The sequence below is a fragment of the Nematolebias whitei genome, chromosome 10 (assembly GCF_014905685.2).
Source record: "Nematolebias whitei isolate Nwh7 chromosome 10, NemWhi1, whole genome shotgun sequence".
NCBI lineage: Eukaryota > Metazoa > Chordata > Actinopteri > Cyprinodontiformes > Rivulidae > Nematolebias > Nematolebias whitei.
The window spans coordinates 36,563,476-36,583,644 of record NC_056507.1 but is presented as its reverse complement, the minus strand read 5'-3'; the positions used below and the strand labels follow the sequence as shown (position 1 = coordinate 36,583,644).

The window sequence follows — 20,169 nt, the reverse complement described above, 5'->3', positions numbered from 1 at the left end:
ATTTTTCAGCCACATTCATCTTAATTCTTCATCTGTAGGTAGGAGATGAAACTATAGCTCTTTTCACAGGAACACTCTTTTTGTTTCGGTCTGTGTTCAAACTCTGTTGTTATAGCTACTGATTTAGTTTGGTCTGGTTATTCCTGCAGCCACAAACACAACAAGTACCTGAACTCAGCACGGACATTTTAGCAAACTTTATGGTTGTTAAATAAATGTAAACAAAACAAAAACAGAGTTTTATCTGCTAAATTGAAAGCAAATTACTTTCAAATAAACTGCGGCCTGTGCTCTGCTGCCATGGTTAACCGATGCTTACTGCTACTTCCTGTCTGACAGGAAGTTGTACCCATCATCATTTATGCAGTTGATCCCCCAGGAATAAGGTGGATATGCTGACTGGTGTCATGTTGAGGAGGTATTAACTACTGATAACTAGTTGACAGAGCATTACTTCAAAAACAACCAGACTATCCCTTTAACTGAAGGGACCCAACAGAGAATCATGTACAGGTGCCACAGTTGTTGGTGTTCGATAACTTCAAAGACCACAGTGTGCCCACTCTGTTTTACAGAAACAGAACATCTCAGTTTCATCTCATCTAAAGTCCCCACGGTCACCTCCCACCCAGCACTCAGGCACAGATAGTGAATATTAAAAACCCCGTTCACATTTTTGCTCTGCGACAACTCCCATGATGCATTACTGCAGCTGTCCCTCCTTTGCTCCTCGGTTTACTTAAAAGGCCTGCAGGCTTGTGTCTGTTTAAGCTCAAGCGGCTTGTTTAAGCACGATGATTACATATTCATTATTTATTTAGAGATGGCCGTACAAAGCACTCACTCCATCACCCATAATTAGTGTGTCTTAATTAGGCCCTGCTAATGGCCGGAGCTGTCGTTTAGCTGGGAGCAACCTGCTGCTTCTGCCTAAATGACACGTCTCCCAGGGACAGGTTGATGCTGTAGCTGCTGGTGTGCAGCAAATTGCACAGGAAAGAAGCAGTCCTCTAAAGAGCAGCAGAAGGAACGTGCATGCTACTATCCTCTGCTACATGCAACCATCGTACAGCCTGGGTAAACTCACAGCCAAGTGAGGCTCATATGCTGGATTATGTTTAACAGGATTGTTGGTGCGTGATTAACTGTTTTTATGTTGCAAGCTGAAACCAGCAGGATTTACTAATTGATGTTCTGTTAACAATACAAGCTAATGTTTTGTAGAGCTTTTTACAGAAACTAAAGTGCATGCACAAATTGTGGCACTCTGTGCTACTCTGGTGTTCAAGGTTGACATTCAAATCCAGGCTTTCAGAATCAGAATCAGCTTTACTGACATTTCAATGAAGCACAACAAAATTACATTCCAGTACAGCCTGTCTGAGTAAAACATAAACTTTCAGTCCTTTACACCTGCTTTTTGTTAACTTTATCATAAAAACATATTTTTTTACATGATTGCATTGGTATTTTATGTTGTGGTGAACAGGCAAACAAAGGTGAAAAGAATTAAACAAATATTTTTGAACAAGTTCTTCCCAGATGTTTGAACTTGATACAAGTGAACGAAAGATGAAACTTCAAAATTAAAAAAAAAAAAATCTAATAATTTTTTGTCATATAAAGAGGCCGTAGATGGCGATATTAATAAATATACACAAACAACAAATAATAGTTGATTCAATATAAAAAAAAACAGACATAGGCGTGAAATATTCCAGAATACAAAGCTTCACAAAATACTGACATCGAGCGTTAGTAACTTTAAAACGGTTGATTCCAAGTTCAACATGTTCTCTGACACAGATCATAAAGTATTATGTGTGTAACTCATTGATTATCATACACACGGACGGAAGGGAAATGAAAAACGTTTAAGAGGAGGGCAGTCATTTTGGTTAGTCAGGGATCTTTGACCTGCAGAGACAGAATTCTGTTTTCAGGAGGTCACGATTGTTCCAGCTCAGATCTTGACAATTCTGACTTCAAAGTAGAAAGTGATGCATCACTGTGTCTGTTTTGGTACAGATACACTGATCTTAGCTTCCTACTACTAACTGTGTGTATTCAGGTACTGTAATAACCAAGAAACTTAAGAGAACCTCATTTTATGTTGATTTTGACTCACCTCATCTTCTTAAGTGAATATTTAGATACAGATTAATAGATTTTTAAAATGGGGTTCTGTGGAGTAGTTATTAGCAGTTAGTATCTTTCCTGCAATACGCAGCAGTCAAAACAATTTCATTTAGGAGAATTAAAGAAAACTTGCACTGAGAAAACTAAGATAAAACAGTTCCAAAGTAGTTCCAAGTCCAGAGGACCTGACAACTTTGTTGGATCTTTTACCTGGATTATTGAGCATGAACTTTGAAGTTCCGCAGTAGATTTAATTATCTAAAGCATCTCAAACTTCCACCATGTTACAGTGGTTTTAAAGGATATTGTTTTATAAACTTTTACATAACATCTATTTTGCAGCAGGCAGTTATTTACACAGGAGTCAGTAGTTCTTTACATTGAAGAACGACTGTGTTGGAACATAATTTTTTAAAATAAATATAAATTTTAAATAAATTTAAATAAATTAATAAACAAATTAACATAATTTTTTGCAATAACTACTGCATGAAACATGTATAACATGAAGCATGTCTCTGAAACATGCATTGCAGAACATAACATGTTAAAGTATCAGGTCAGCAACTATCAAATACAGAAATAATATGGTGTAAAAATCAGTCAACATGTTTTTTTTACACTGTTATAAACTTAAAAAATATTTAACACCAGATTGCTTTCCAAGTTAATTGTTCTGACCAGGTATGCTTAATACTTCCTGTTTAATCTCACTTGTCACTCACTTGTGGCCCTAAAGAATTCCCACAGAATGATACTATCACTGCCGTGCTTAAGTGTAAGGATGATTTAATAAAGAGATGCTCAAGTGCATGAAGAAAATCAGTTTGTAGCAAAATCTGAATAACTTGGAAGTATTTGTGTTTATTCTGTGTGAGTTATTGGGTAGCACAGTAGTTTGTGTCTTTTCCTCCAGTTGGCTCAGCTGTCAGTCACGTCCATCCTCCCACTCTTATTCCTGAAGACTAAAAGATCCATTTTTAAAAGAGCAAACACATTTTCCTTACATTTTTAAAAAGTAAAACCTTTCTTCTGTTATTCACCTCCACAGTATTTTGTATGTTTCTGTTATTACAAATCACCATTGACAAACTGTGCATTCAGTTGTTCTGTCAGGAATAAGGGAATTACACGTGGATTGATTGCATTTTGAGTGTGCTTGCAGCCACCGATTGTTCACACGACTTGTTTCCAATTTTCCGTGATTACTCATCCACTCTCCCACTCAAGTGCTTGCAGATATGGATTTGCATCTCAGTGTCTGTTTCATCTTCAGGAACTGTGCGTGCAGCTCTGTTTGTGTCAGCTTTCACAATGATTGGATGATTATTTGCATGTATTCCTTTACTTTTTAATGAAGGCCACTCTCACGTGGTTACACTGTACTGTAAATAAACAGAAGAGGCTAAAAAAGTTAACGCAGGTCCTCTGGATGGATTCTTCTTGTTGATATGTTTCATCTTTTATCCAAAAGACTTCTTCAGTCTGAGGAGCTGCAACAAACTCAGTCTTATAAATAACAACCAGTTTGATGTTGACAGCCAGAACTAGCTGTTCACACGATCAAGGAGGACCATCAGCCTAACAAACTGTTAGTGCCCTGATGGCTGTTTGCTATTCACAGGGGGCTGAGTGACACTAGCAATAACAGCGTTGTAGGAGGGGGACAGTTGAACATGGAGGGCTCCGCCCTTTTTAATGATGGATGGTTTCCCTCCTGGGCAGCACGGTGGCGCAACTGGTAGAGCTGCTGCCTCTCAGCGAGCAGGTCCCTGGTTCAAACCCCGGTCCAGGGGCCTTTCTGGGTGGAGTTTGCATGTTCTCTCCGTGCATGCGTGAGTTTTCGTCGGGTACTCTGGTTTCCTCCCACAGACCAAAAACATGCATGTTAGGCTGATTGGTAACTCTAAATTGTCCCTAGATGTGAGTGAGAGAGTGAATGGTTGTTTGGCTCGTTTGTCTCTATGTGTCCCTGTGATGGACTTGCGACCTGTCCAGGGTGTACCCCGCCCCTTGCACAGTGATTGCTGGACATGGGCACTGGCGACCCCCGTGACCCAAAATGGAAAAAGCGGGTCAAGAAAATGCATGGATGGATGGATGGTTTCTCTCCTGTCTGGAGGAAAGAGGAGTGAAGGAAGCCATCTTTGTGAAGAGAACCCATCAGGGCACTAACAGGTCGTTAGGCTGATGGTCCTCCTTGATCATGTGAACAGCTAGTTCTGGCTGTCAACAACAAACTGGTTGATCCACTATGAGAAGGTGATATTTATAAGACTGCGTTTATTGCAAACATATTGCTCTTAGTGCTCCTCAGACTGACAAAGTCTTTTGGATAAAAGATGAAACGTTTCAACAAGAATCCGTCCAGAGGACCTTTACTTTTTTAGATTTTTCTACCTAGATTGCTGAGCATGCATCAGGAAACAGAAGAGGCATTTCACCACCAAATGAAAGGCTCTGCTGTCTTTTTATTTTTATTTTTTATCTGACATGACAAATTTGATTCATTTAAAAATCCACTTCTGAAAAATCCTCTTCCATCTGACTGAGGAGCAGGAGTTGAGATGTGTGGATTTTCTGTTTTCAGGTAGTCCCGTCATCTTGAATTAAAGGCTTAGTTTTCCTTTTTTTAATGCATATCACCCACACTGCCTTTCATGCCACAGCTTTCAACCACATTCATCTTACGGTATATTCAGGAATAACAGAGTTGTAGCTGCTTTGGTAAAAAATTTAAAAGTATGTTATTCATTTGCATTAAATGTTGCAAGATCTTCTGTGATCTCTTAGTGCTGTGTCGTGACAGACTCTCAGCTACTACCATATGAAGCTTTAGCTTAAAATATGTGAAACTGGGTTAACAGCAGTTTTTGTGTTGCCATCTAGAATCAGATTGACTCCAAATGTTGAACAGCTGAAGATGCACATCCAATGATCACTCTCTGTGAGTTTCATTCAAATGTGCTCATTAGTCCATGTGATATTTTGATCAGACAAAAGTTGACTGTTAACGTTAAAGCCAAAGTTTCAAGCAAAGATCTTGTGCAGTCTGTGAACAGAATATGCATTTAGGGTCAGTTTCAGCTGACCTATGCCACATCTTTGCTCTATATCTGTAAAATTGACTGAGTTAGAGCAATTTCCCTGTTTGGAAGGGTTGATTGAAACAGTTGTAGATGTGCAACCAAATATTATTTTCTGACAATGTCAGTAAAATCCAGCCAATGGTTCACATGATATTTTACTAACAGACAGACACAAACACATCACGGACAAGGACAAAATAGATATCCACCTTCACTTTTCGGTGGTGGCCAGTAATTAATTTACCATATTAGTAAGTGCCAGATATAAAAGTTTGACACAGAGGGATGCAGCTGTCTTCCACCCCTCGGGGCTGTCTGTTGGCTAAAAGGAAAGAGAATGATTTAGAAACAGGAAGGCAATGAGCTGTACTTGTCCAAGATCTGAAAAAGTAGAAGTAAAAAAGGATAAAGTGAAGAGGTTATCGGGAGTAGGGGTGATGAACAGAAGTCATGACGAGAACAGACAAAACTCAGCTCTTTATTCTGCCCTTTTCGGCTCACAGACGCAGCAAACTGCCGGCTCTGGCAGAGGTAATAATGAAAGCACCTCAGCCTTTTCCTTAAGCTTTGAGGTAGACAAGGGGAAAAAAGGAACACCTGGGAAGGTGGAGGCAGTGGATGAATAAAATGGGAGGGATGTAGGTTCTTGGCAAAGAGGCATAACAAGCTCAGGAGGAAAAAAGACCGGACGCCTTTTTTTTCCTCCACCTCGTCCTTCGAGAGAGGCTTTAATAGAGCCCTTGTTTCCGGCCTGTCACTCAGGATAACGAGAAGAATAATTGCAGTCTGTCTTATTACGGCCTCTGTTCTCTTTCTATGACTTTTCCTCCTCCTCTTTCTGACTTCTTCCTTTTCTCCTTCTGTTTTTATTCTGTCATCCTCATCCGTCTCTCTTTGCACTCTGAAGGTGTTTTTGCATTTTGGGTCTTTCCATCACCAGAGTAACACTGAAACCTCGACCTCTCCAGGAGTGAGTCTGTACTATCAACAAGATAGCTTATAAACAAGTGGATATATTGTAATGGAACTCACTGGTTGTACATCTACAACCAATTACCTTTTAAAGTCATCCATATTCAAGATGGCTGCCACAACTGAGCAACCTCAGCAAACACCAACATGACAATGACTCAGCCAGTTTTTAAGATACCCAGCTCAAACGTGGTATGTTAGTACCAAACTTACCACCATACACATCACACAGCCGTATAAGTCCCATCACTCCAAATATGTCTAATAAAGTGGAAAAAACATAAATAAGTCACTTCGCCGTACAATCGCATCTATTATGCATCACCTCTGACAACCCGGAAATGTGGACCGGTGTTGTGCCAAAATTTGATTGGCTGCCAAATGGTGGTCACGGGAGCGTGCATGGCAGGACTTTAACAAGAATTTAACAAGATTATCACTTAAAAACAATTATTTGTTTGCTCGACATTATAGCAAAGGTGTGTCTCAGATGAACTTCTCTTTAATAAATGCACTTTAACGGTCAAATCTGCTGCATTTCAAAAGCCGATTCACGGCTGCAGGAGCACGCAGAGGGAGGACTTGCTGTGCATTTCTTCGAAATGTAACAAAATAACCACCTAAAAACAATTATTTGTTTGCTGGACATTATAGTAAAGGTGTGTCTCAGTTGAACTTTTCCTTAATAAATGCACTTTAATGGTCAAATCAGATGCATTTCACCTGGGCGGTTCAGTGAAATGCAGCTGATTTGATGTTTGCTCCAGGAGTTCTGAAGCGAGACAAAGGTAGCTTGGTATGGCAAGCCAAGTGTGTCATTAATAGCCACTTTTACCTATTAATGAAACACTTGGCTTGCCATATTAGTCGAGCGCCCACTAGCCGCTGAAAATGGTATTGGTCAATATTTTCCATGTCACAATGAATGAAATTGTCAGAGCTCAGCCAAAAATTGTTATAAATATGAGCAAAAAACATAAATATATCGCCTCACTGTATGTCGCAGGCATGCTAATTTATTCAACAAAAAATACTGCGTCTTATACAGTAAACATTACAGTAGCTTGGAGCCATCCTTAACACATACTTTAAAGTTCCAGTGACATGAAATTTAAATTCTTTTGAGTCACTAGTAGAGAGAGACGAAGAAGAGTCAGGTCAGAAGGTCAGCCATCATCAGATGGCACTGCTTTTGGGCACTTCTTGTATATTTGAGCTCCTGGCAGAGCCGACGGCTCAACATGCCGGTCAAGCAGCTGAAGGCAAAGCTGAACTGTTTCCTTTTTAATCCAGTTGCACTTTGGCCATGAAAAACAGAAGCCTGTTATGGGACAAAATGGGTTTTTATTATATTTGTATCTTAAAATGATGTGTATAATGCCAAATTTCTTAAAGATGAAGATGTTTTCTTCTAATATTTGTATTTGTATAAAATGCATGTCACAGGCTCTTTAGGCGATGACTGAGTGTGTTTATAAGAAAAGTGAGGTTTATAAAAAAAAAATTGTCATTAAGTGTTGGAGTCAACTTTGTCTGTTTGTTAGCTAAATGGATCATGAACAAATGGATGGATTTAACTGAACCTTTAGGAAAACAATCGTATGTCCCACAAAGTCAACCCCATCACATAGTCCTCTGCAACACACTATGCAAGATGTTTGCCTATAACTCTTGTTTTAAGTATGAATGGCAACCCTGTTTGTCTTTTAGCAAAACATCTCATGACCCATTGGACCAGTTTGAATAAAACTCATACTGTAATCATTTGATCAAGTCTACAACTGATTTAATTTTGGAGTCATCCCAATTTACAATGGCCCCCACAGTTGTCTAACATTAGTGAAAATAAAAATGACTACAACTAAGTCAATTTTTAAGAAATTTGACTTAAAAATTCTCATGGTAGTAGCTGAGATTTATCCTAAATACATACTCTTGGAGTTATTCATTGTACAAGACTATTGCTTAAAACTTTGCCATTAACCATTAAAGTTAACGCTGTCTCTCTGTTAGCAAAATCAATTTATAAAACATTGAACAGATTTTAATGACACTTTCAGAAAGAGATCGTGTGATGTAGATCTACAACTGATTGACATTTGATGTCAGTGCAAATACATGTGGCTGCCACAGCTACTGTATTTTGGGACTATAATGTGCACTTATAATCGTTTCATTTTCTCAAAAATCAACAGTGAGCCTTATGTATTAATTCTGGTTGTGCTTACTGACCTCGAAACGGTTTTAAAAATCTGTCAAAATGAATTTGTTTCACTTAATGCGCCTAATAATCTGAAAAATACAGTAACCTACTTTTTCTAACACAAAATGGCTATAACTTATTGAAGATTACAAACATTCAGGTAAAATCCATGTGATTATATCATTAACACATCTCGTGCAATGTGGCTGTGAAGGATGGATGTGGTGGCCATCTTAACTTAAAACTGACATGAAAGTGGGTGGGCAATGTGTGTTCCTTCAAGGAATGCTACGTCTGTAATTCTTTTAAGCTTTAATTCCATGTCACCCTCATTCTCATCTCTCTACACAGTTTTTTTTTTTTTTTTTGGGTCATTTTCTGTCTTTCCATCACAAGGGTAACTGCTATAGCTCTGACCTCTCCAGGAAACAAAAACAGACGTTTGTTTTAGTTCTTTTTTATCTCAGTAAGGCTGAAGAATTATTTAACAGGTGATTCAGCGGGGACAGGTTCTCTCAGCAGCGCACTTGTCTGACTGTCAGTGTTGATGATTTAATTACGGTGATCTTCCTTTCTCATTTAGGAAAGATGATAAAAGAGAGGGGGATGTTGTAGCGGGCATGTTGCACTTCAGCTGGGCATCAGACTGTCAATCTGCAGAAGTGCGAGTCAAGTTTCAACAAAACCTTAAAAGGTTGCAGCACCGTAAAAAGTTAATTTGACAGCAGGTCGAAAAGCTTTGCGTCATAATCGCATCTGACAAGTTTGCTTGGGATAAAAGGGAAAACGACAAAATTCTGTTGTTACAGACGTTTAATACCCAAATGAAACTGTCTGAAAATAACCCATTAGAATAATTTTAGATTTACTTCATCACTGTGTGATATAAATAGTGCCCGACTGCTCGGCTGTACTTGGAGCTGTTTCATACGGACATCATGTGTAGGCTGATTTGAACAATGTCACAGTAATGTTTTAGTCTTTTTTTCCCCACACATGTACTGGCAATCCAATTCATGCATTTTCTCCTTTTTTAAAACCTCACCAGTGGTGATTTTAGCCTCTTTTTGCGGGTGCTTCAAGCACCTCTACATTTTAACTCAGCACCCCTGAAAATGTAAGAAACTATCATTAGGATTGTGTAAGGAAGCTCGGTTCTCAAAGTTTAGATTCAACAAAATGTTTAATAAATTTTAAACGAATATGGAATAAATGATGACACTCTTAAAAGGGCCAGTAATCCCTATGATTTTTTTTTTTTTTTTTGCACAAGTAAAATAAAAAGTGTGTGTGCTGGGTGAGTGAGGTCCTTCATGATGCAGGTGACCCTCTTCCTGCATCTGGAGGTGTAGATGTCTGTGATGGTGGGGAGGCTGACTCCAACAGACTTCTGCGCAGTCTTCATCACTCTCTGCAAAGCTTTTCTTTCTGCAGCCTCCATGCCTTTTAAAGTCCTATTTGTGACTGAGTGCCTCGTTCATGGCCATGCCACTCTGAACACGCCTGCTCTTGGAAGCTAAGCAGGGTCAGGCCTAATACATGGATGGGAGACCACGTGGGAATACTAGATGCTGTAAGCTTCTGCACTTCTCAAAACTACACCATGGGGAGCCATTGTCATCACTCGGGGCTAAGCACCCCTAAAGGTCAGATCCTAGACTCACTCCGGAAGCTCACTATCATGCTGAAACAAACAGGCAAATATGAGCTTTGCAGATCTCTTTTCAGGAGTGTGGAGAATTTAGAATAATTTTCAAAGATTAGCTATTTTTATTAGTTGATGCAGATTTGTGATTTCCAACCGTCTGTCTTTAAGTTGACCCTAATTGAAGAAAACAAGCTGCGCTGCTTTCAACAAATTACTGATTAGAGTTGTAACATTGAGCCACCAATGGAAGCTCCCTGAACCTGTCCAATATGGGGGCAAAAGATGTGTGGGGTTTTATCATACGCCATCATAGGTGAAAGAGCAATTATGTTTTTGCTTGTGTCTGTGCAGCTGAACTGTTAACAAAATATCTCATGGACCATAGAAAGAGCTAAATGAAACTGCCTAAATGTGATCCATCATTGTCTCTCTACAATAGATCAACATTTGGAGTCAACCCAGTTCACTATGGCACACAAAAATAGTTGTATTTAAATTTTTACTTTGTTATAAACTCTTGGGGTCAACTTTGTATGATCAGGGTCAATTTTGTATGTCTGTTAGCAAAATATCTCTGGAACTAATGGGCAGATTCTAATGAAACTGAAAGTAAATTTTAAATCTGCAACTGATTAACTTTTGGAGCCACACTGGTTCAAGATGGCTGCCACATCTCTATTCATTTTACAGATTTTAGGCAATAACTTGGGGTTGTAGTAGCTGAAATAGATGCCTATTAAATATTCTGAGCACTTACAGACTATTAGTTAAGAATTTTACCATTACTTGTTGGTGTCATCCATGTCTGTCTGTGAACAAAATACTGAATTATCAACGGGACAGATGTTTATGAATCTCCCAAAAAAGTAACCACTAGATCTAAATCTACAAGTGATGAACTTTTAGAGTTGTCCTAATGCAAACTGGCCACCACAGATCACAACTAATCTAAATGAGCAAACACAAAAAGTGTTATAATGCTTTTCATATTTACAAATATTGAGCTATAATTTCTGCTGCAGTAGTTGCTGAGAGTCATCCCTACCACATACTCTGAGCTCTATCACATCTCGCAAGATCTCACGTTATGAGATTGCACGTAATATTTTTAAAGTTTAACCTAAATGGATATAACTCCACCCCTTTTCATTACGAAATGACTTCCATTTAAAACTGGCATAATAGGTGGCGGGTGGCATATTCCTTCAGAGAGTGCTCAGCCTTTTACTTTTTTCAGCAAATTACTGGCAAATTCAGACAAATGTGAGTCCCTTTTTTCCCGAAAGATAAAACCCTAATCTGTGGGACATTTGATCAACGGTTAATCTGCTGCAGAAATTCTATTTAAAGGCTCAGGGCTCATTAGCCAATAGATCTTAATCCTATTACAGCCTGGGTGGTGGTGGTGGGGGGGACACATGAGCCTGTCTGCCTGTCGCTCGGTGGGGGATACTGATGCCATACAGATGTGAAGAAGGTCATACACCACACACAGCCATTTTCATAATGAGAGCGGAGCATCATGCATCATGCTTAATCATAAAGAAAGCCATCAGTGGCTGTGCAGATGCATTTAATCACAGTGAATGTCCAAACCTAAACATATTTAGCCCTGCTGCATAATAATGGGCTTTATTTCCTCTTTCATGTGGGTGTGGGGCCTTGGTTTAATTAAATGTTAGCTGGAATATCAGACCAATCTGTCTCTCTGTGTGCATTATGCTCATTGTTAACGAGTGAATTGGATTTTTCTTGGTTGATGTCTGCTGGGCGGCCCGCTGTAATGAAAGCCAGAATGAAAGAGTAGGGAAGAAAAGAAGCAAAACAAAGAAAAAGAATAAAGAGTCAAACGGAGAATGACAGGGAGACAAATACAGGGAGGAGAGAGTCAGAGCACTTAATCTCAGTCTTGCATTAAAGACGAGAGCTGTAAGAGGAGGCAGGGGCCAGTCTTTTTCTAAGTGGTGCTCGGTGAAAATAAACATCAGCTCCATTTATTGACACCCACCCAGAGCCATTTGCTGAGTGTCTTCTCACAGCGTCGCAGCAAGTCTCGTCCGAGCAAAGCGAATCGCAAAACAGTGCACTCACCTTGGAAACAATTTGTTTACCTGCATGTCTGTACATGTGGAAGAGCTTTGTGGCACCGCGTTTCAAACTGCGAGCTCTCCCTTGTAGGAACAAGCTTCTTAGATTACATTTATTTATTCCCTGCTATCTTTTATTGGTACAGATGTCATTCTCTGGCTGTTTGATCAGTGAAGCCTTTGGTCTCTCAAAGACTACACATGTTGGGTTTTAATTATGAATCAGTCAACGTTAAAATGCCCGTGAGGCAACAACGGAGCTCAGTGTCTCAGCCACTGTAAAAAGCATATTTTAAAAGCCGATGTGCATCTTGTATAGATATCTGAGTGTCGCTCTTCTTCTTCAGACATCGATGAGTGTGCTGACGGCTTTGTCGAGTGTGATGGTAAATCCACTTGTGTCAACCTGCCCGGCTGGTACCACTGCGAGTGTCGTGACGGTTACCATGACAACGGCCTGTTTTCGGCCAATGGGGAATCATGTGTGGGTGAGTTAACCATCTTCACTTTGTTGACATAAAAACACAACTTTGATGGTAATCCCAGTACAGTAGTCCCTCGCTACTTTGCGGTTCGTTTCTCACGGACTCGCTCTATCGCGATTTTTCAAAATAAGATTAGACATGACACACATCTGGCTGATTGATGGATGAGCCACACGATAGTCATGGGATTTTTATTTTAAATTAATTGTTTATTTTGGGACGGCTGTGGCTGAGTGGTTAGAGCAGTCGTCCTCCAATGCGAGAGTTGGGGGTTCGAGTCCACCAGCAGTCACATGTCGAAGTGTCCCTGGGCAAGACACTGAACCCCTCATTGCCTCTGATGTGTGTCCCATCAGTGTATGAATGTGATCTAAAGCACTGATTAGTCTCTTTAGAATGATTCGTTCAATTAGCTTTGTAGAGATCTAGTAGAGTGCTGTATGAATGGGTAAATGAGGCACAGAGTGTAGTGTAAAGAGCTTTGAGTGTCTTGAAATAAGATAGAAAGGCGCTATATAAGTACAGTCCATTTACCATTTTTAAATTATTTAGCACCTGCTGCACATTTGTGCAATCCATACTGCAGGATAAACTTCCTGCTGCAGCTGATCAGCTGTTCTCAGTGCAGAGCGAGAAGGGGGCGTGGCCAAGAGCACTTGCAGGTGGCTGGAGCTGAAATCATGACGTTCTGTGCTCTTTTAGAGCGTTTGGAGTTTAGAAACATTGTTTAGAATATTGCAAGAGTGTGGGAAGTGTTTAAAATGCCTTAACATTTACAGGTATATAAAAATACTAAAATAAACTACTACTTACTACTTGTACGACTATTCCTACTTCACAGTTTTTCACTTATTGCGGGTCTTCAGGGTACGGATCCTCCTGCAATAAATGAGGGACTACTGTATCTCTCATGTTCAACTTTACTGATTGTAGCGTCACTTCAAAATGCTGAAGAGCGGTTCCATGGAAAGGTTACAATCATTTTGTATCTTACTTTTTGTAGATAGCTATGTGAACAGAGTGGAAAAATGGTTTAATTTTGACGAGACTGACGAGCTAACTGCTAATCTGTGGGAGGCCAAACCTGAAGTGGATTGTCACCATCTTACAACAACTCCAGTCCAAAGACATTTAACACATTTCATCTGAGCACTATTTTATCAGTCAGTTCTACATTACACATTATCATGCATGTGAAATTATTTGTTTGTTAGTAATTTGTTAAGTAGGAGCAACAGAGGCTGCAGTGACCCGGTTTATCTTCGGGCACAAAGGTTTTTACAAGGATGACAACATAATGCAAAACTGGCCCCAATATTAAAGTTAATAAAATAGTGTTTCCATGAACCACTACACTGTATAAGGTTGTTGTTCTGAGACAACAACAATCCACTTTGATTTTGGACTCATTCAGACTAGATGTTCAATTGTCTTTTAGAAATCTTTTTTTTTTCCAATTTGAAGAACCATCTACAACAGGTAAGATTGTTACTACATAACTTATCTTCAAAAGATCTGAGTTTTTACTTTAATTTAGACGTAAACTGTGTGAACATAGGAAAAAAAGAACATGTTGGTCTTTGGTTTACAAAGTTTCTCTTTAAACTTAATTAATGTAAAGAGTATTTTTACGTCTCCATTTCAAAACAGTGTCAAGATTCTAATTATTTATGTAAAACAGAAGAACGTTGTTAAATCCAATATATAGTCCGCTGCTATCAGTTTATTTTAATACAGGATTTAATTTGAGAGGTATGTCACTGTGCATTGCTTAATTTCTATTCTGTTCTTTCTTTTTCCAAAATGTTGCTTTGCTTTTCCAGCAGCCTGTTCATTTTTTGGAACATTGTCTCTAATTCAGCGTGTCGGAAGACGTGTTGGCGCTGTCAGAACAGAGACCCTCAATCAACACTAACATGGAGGCAAAGCCTGTAACAATAGTGCTGCCACTGCTGCGCTGTTTGACCCCGTCTGAGTTGTCAGCTTGAGCTGAAGGAGACGAAAGGGAAACAAGCACATTAAAGGCACTCTCAAACAAACAACAAAATAATAACCCGTCTGCACCTCGGAAAATTTGAATTGGGCCAAAAGTGGGTTTCTGGGTTACAATACTGTTGCACGCAGTCTGTATCCCTCAACATTTAAAAACGTGTGTGTGTGTGTGTTGCTTCAGGGTTTTTGTTGCATTGCATTCTGCAGCAAAGCAGCATTAATGTCTTTTCTAATGGACATTTTTCACAGCTTGTGCATAGAGACAGCATCACCTGCGCTGAGCATATGTCCAACGTCATTTTTCTTGTGCTCCCTGCAGATATTAATGAATGCAAGACAGGGAGGAACACCTGTGCCAACGACACAGTGTGCTTCAACCTGGAGGGAGGCTACGACTGCCGGTGCCCCCATGGGCATAACTGCACCGGAGACTGTATCCATGACAACAAGGTCAAGCACAGCGGGCAGATCTGGGTGCTGGACAGCGATAAGTGCTCGGTGTGTTCCTGCCAGGTAAGAAACGGAGCAAGATGAAGAGCAGAGAGCTGAGGATCACTCAGGGAGTTGAATGAGTTGAAACAGGTGGGATGATGAATATGAATGGAAAACAAGGAGACGTGTTCATGGCAACATTTTAAAACATTCTTTCTCTCATTTGTCCCGGTTGTGCATCCAGCTGATCTTAATTAAATATTTTTTCAGCTTTGTTTATTTTCTCTTTATTTTCCAAGTTCCTGAACATAAAACAATAAAACAAGTGTAAACCTGCTGCTTTTGTTTGACTGATGTCCCCCACAGGGCCAATCAGCAGCAGAAGTTGCCTTCTTATGATGTAGAGCCACACCACTCCTCCACAGCAAGTGTCTGACATTTTAAAACATATTGAGAAAACTAATGAACACTTTACTTTGCCTTTAATCAGATGAGATGAGTAATAACTGGTAAAGTACCAAGATCGTGGCACCTCCAGGCTAATATCATTACGTTCCTTAGACAGCAAAGCTTTCTCACCAATATTTCATACCTTTGATGAAACCTGCTCATGTTTGACCTTGAAAAGCGATGAAAAAAATTATTTTTTGTTGCAAATTATACTTAATCCACTGCCTCTTTACAAAGCAGAAAAGTTGACTGTAGTTTGCACTTAGTCATAGTAAATAATTGAAAAGACAGTGGAACTGTGTGCTCACAACGCTGCACAGATAAATAATTTATATCACCAGTGGGTGAAATGTTTGCAGTAACAAACCCACAAAATTAACAGCTAACTTTTCCATTCCCTCTGGTATTTGTTGGGGCATTTAGTTGCTGAAAAAAGCAGTATTTTTCTCAGGGTTGGTGGGGACTAAATTAGTTAGAAGCAAAAATAAGTTTCATCCAGATGGCCAGAGATATGATGATAAAAATACCTTAATGTGACAGTAAAAGCTAAGTGTTTCTCTTAGGTTGCTGTTTAAAACTTGATCATGGGAATTTCATTACTTTATATGATCAGAAGGACAAATAACAATAATTATTCACAACAATGAAAATATCAGCCCTCGTTTAATCTCCTCAGCAGGTTGCACATTACCCAGCAACTTCCAACCCCCCTATTTTATTTTTATTCTGTTACCGAACACCCTGGAATTCAAATCAACATCTTATGAAACATCAATAAATGTATTATTAGAAAATGTAAAGAACACAGTGCAACAACAGACCTGCTGAGAGCAGGTGGACCACACCAGACATTAGGAAAACTAGCTGGTGTGATCAAATAACAACCTGAACTTTTTGGCTGTTTAGGACAACGACAATTTATTTTTAGAAGAACATCCTCACAATGAAGCACGGTGGCATTAGCATCATGATTTGACTCCATCAGCCGAGACTGAACAACAAGTTAAAATTGAAGATAGGATGGATGGCATAAATTATAACAAATTTCAACAAGAGAACTTAAAAGTAGAACTAGTTTGTAATGATTCAAGTGCAGTTTGAAAGTTGAAACCTAAGTTGATTCTATTGTTTATTATTTAGGCTTGTGTGATGTCAGAATCCATTTGAACAATTGTAACCACTGACTGGAGAACAGTCATCCTTACACAAACTGAAAAAAAATCTTAAGAAAAAGCACCAGTAACTTGATATATTCGAGGAGGGAGAAGCATGAAAATCAAAATGTGTGGATCATCCCACAGACATTCTGGATTCTGTTAGTTGCCAGCATCAAGTTGTTACAAATCACTGTCTCATTACTGAAGTCTCCAACAAATTGCTTTAATTAAAGTCATTGTCTACGAAACACCACAATCATGTAAGCAAATGGACTAGTTTGATCATTTATGATGATTATGTTTAACATTAGAAAGTCTGTGATGGGTTGATGATGTGATGGTATGATGGGTTAAATGCAGAGAACTAATTTTGCCATTGTATGGGAACATACAATGATGACAATCTCAAACATTTTTATTGTTACTAGACCTTTATTTATACAGGTTAGTTCCCATTGAGCCTCGAAGACTCATGTGCAAGGAAGACCTGTTACATACAACATACAGGCAGATGAGAAAAAAGAACATGAGGATGAAGCCAATAAAAATCATGTCTCACATCGTGTCCTAGCCGGGAAACAGTGTAAAAGATGCAAAAAATAGACTTGGCAACATAAAGCTGCAACATACAATGGCATCATAATACATTTATGCAAAGCCAGTGAGCTGTCCATAAACACTCCAGAAAGTTCCAAAGTTCTGATAAGATGGGCGGCTGTGGCTGAGTGGTTAGAGCAGTCGTCCTCCAATGCGAGAGTTGGGGGTTCGAATCCACCAGCAGTCACATGTTGAAGTGTCCCTGGGCAAGACACTGAACCCCTCATAGTCTCTGATGTGTGTCCCATCGGTGTATGAATGTGATAAAGCTCTGATTAGTCTCTTTAGAATGATTTGTTCAATTAGCTTTGTAGAGATCTAGTAGAGTGCTGTATGAATGGGTAAATGAGGCACAGATTGTAGGATAAAGCGCTTTGAGTATCTTGAAATAAGATAGAAAGGCGCTATATAAGTACAGTCCATTTATGGTACAGTGTCTATCAGCATCATGGTTCTGATAAGACCACAGATGTCCTCGGGAGGGGAGGGGGGTGTCAGGCAGAAGCTTCTAGTTTATGTATCCTCCAGGATTAATTTGAGATCAGTTGGTCTGTCCAAGGCCAAGCGGGGAGGCCAAATTCAGATAAACAACATTTGTTTGGGCCGTCAGACTCTGTCTTCTGTCTGCCTTCAGTTCTGCTGGTACACTCAATGGTGAATCCAAACAGCCAGATTTGTGGACATTCCACCCGCTCCATGTTCGATTTAGCATTCTCCAAGATGGAATCCTTCATGCAGGTGAGGTCCAGGAGCCACAAGTGGCCTACGATTCTCAGAAATCACATCCAGCTTGCGGTTGAGCTCGGTAAGCATGAGTCTGAGCGCTCAAAGCACGGATTAGTCCTTCACATAAGGCTAGCAGCTTTACCATGGCCGAAACTGCTGCTGACGTTTTCCTAATTTGTCAATATCCAATTTATCCACCGGTTCCAAAAAACAGAAACCCTGTCATCATAAATCAAATAATGTACACATCTTCTACATCCTTCACGGACAGAACAGATAGGCACACCTTCTTCCACTCATTCCAGGAATCAATGGCATACCCATCTGCGTGGGTCTGTTCAGGGCATGAGGGCTCTCCAGCACCCCCGTCGTCTGGTGGAAAAAAATGTATAGATTGCGTTGAGGGACCAGCTAACCAAATCCATAAGAATTCTTGATTCGAAAGATGTAAATGGTAAATGGTAAATGGAGCTTACTTCTATAGCGCCTTCCAGCCCCCTATGAGGGGCCCCAAGGCGCTTTACAGTACCAGCCATCCACCCATTCACACGCACATTCATACACCGGTGGCGGTAGGCTGCCATGCAAGGCGCCATCCAGTCCCACCGGGAGCAACTCGGGGTTAAGTGTCTTGCCCAGGGACACAACGGCACATGGTGTGGGAAGTCGGGATTCGAACCTCCAACCTTCCGATCAGAGGTCGGCTGCCACTACCACTGCACCACGGCCGCCCACATGTATAAAGAGACTTCCCTTCCTTATAGCCCATTAAGCAACAAAACTTCCAGTTTACAGTGAAAACAAGACATTTACAACTTTTACAGGTCAAATTGTACCGTTTTCTGTACTCTAAGCATGTTTTAACCAGTTTATATTTACCAAACAATTCATGTCACCAAGTCAGTAATTTATTCTTCCTAATATGTTGCAAATGAGTTTCATAATGATAATAATTTTGTTCTGTGACTCTAGCGCCATTGTCTCCAGAGCCACTTTATAGTCAGGATTTGGGACACAGAAAGTTCTCCTGGGACTTCGCTGTAAGCTGCTGCTGTGAACAGGCTGGGTTTCCTACAATGACACACTATATCCCCCGTGAGATCAATAACTAACAGAAAATGAGAAAATAGGAAGTTTCATGGTGTCACCTTAGCAGGTTTTTAAATATATATTAATAACATTTTCAAAGCATACACCTGTTGCTGACATGTGTTAGGCCCAATAACATGATAATAGTGATTATTATCATAGACTGAAGCTGAGACAGGAGTCTGGTGCCAGAGACAGAACACCCCCAGCCTCACTGAGTCATGTAGCGTGGGAGGTAGCTGGATGTGATGACCAACAGTGAGGTCAGTATCTCCACCGCCGCTGACAGAAAGGTCCCACCAAAACTTGCTGCATCTGTGGAGGGCTCACCACTTAATCAGCCTCTCTTCTGAGTCAGAGAAAATTTATTTCTGTAATGGTATTCATTTGCACTGAAATAAAAATGATGATTTGTTTATTCAAAAAGACAAATTGTTAAGCTGTTAATCTATTAAACTGGTTGAAATGGTCGTCTTGTAGCCTATACTGTTTACTGGATAGAACATTTCCAAAATAGACTTTTTTCCAACAAAACTTTGTAAATGGCCAGGTTATCTTTATTTTCTTACATAAATAAGATTTTTTGTAGTGATGACGGCATGACATGCATATCCTAATAATCCAAAAAAGTAGAAGAAAACATCTTAATATTTAATAAACCTGACATACTCATAATTTTACCCATTTTGACACATAACTGGCATATTTTCTTTTGAATATGGCATGGTTAAAGTAAAACAGGAAGTGGCATCAGAGGGGAACTCTCTGCTCTTTGTTTATTGAAACACTATTATTTCATCCTTGATACTTATTCGTCTCTCTCTGATAGTCCATCCATCCATTATCTTTACCCGCTTATTCCATTTTGGGTCACGGGGGTCGCCCATGTCCAGCAATCACTGTGCGAGGGGCGGGGTACACCCTGGACGGGTCGCAAGTCCATCACAGCTGACTTAAATCATAAAACTCTAAACTCTAAAAGCTCTAACCTGAGGACATATATGTGTATATGTATATATATATATATGTTTGTGTGTGTGTGTATGGAGAGAGAGAGAGAGAGAGAGAGAGAGAGAGAGAGAGAGAGAGAGAGAGAGAGAGAG

General features: G+C 39.8%; 1 protein-coding gene across 1 annotated transcript in view; it reads left to right on the top strand.

The window, feature by feature from the left end:
- The window catches only part of nell2a (neural EGFL like 2a), a gene marked incomplete at its 5' end in the record, with an annotated part of 291,752 nt that overhangs the window by 251,674 nt on the left and 19,909 nt on the right, over positions 1-20,169 (top strand). The window contains 2 exon segments of the mRNA XM_037683642.1: positions 12,486-12,626; positions 14,935-15,128. Coding sequence (XP_037539570.1) covers positions 12,486-12,626; positions 14,935-15,128 — 335 coding nt within the window.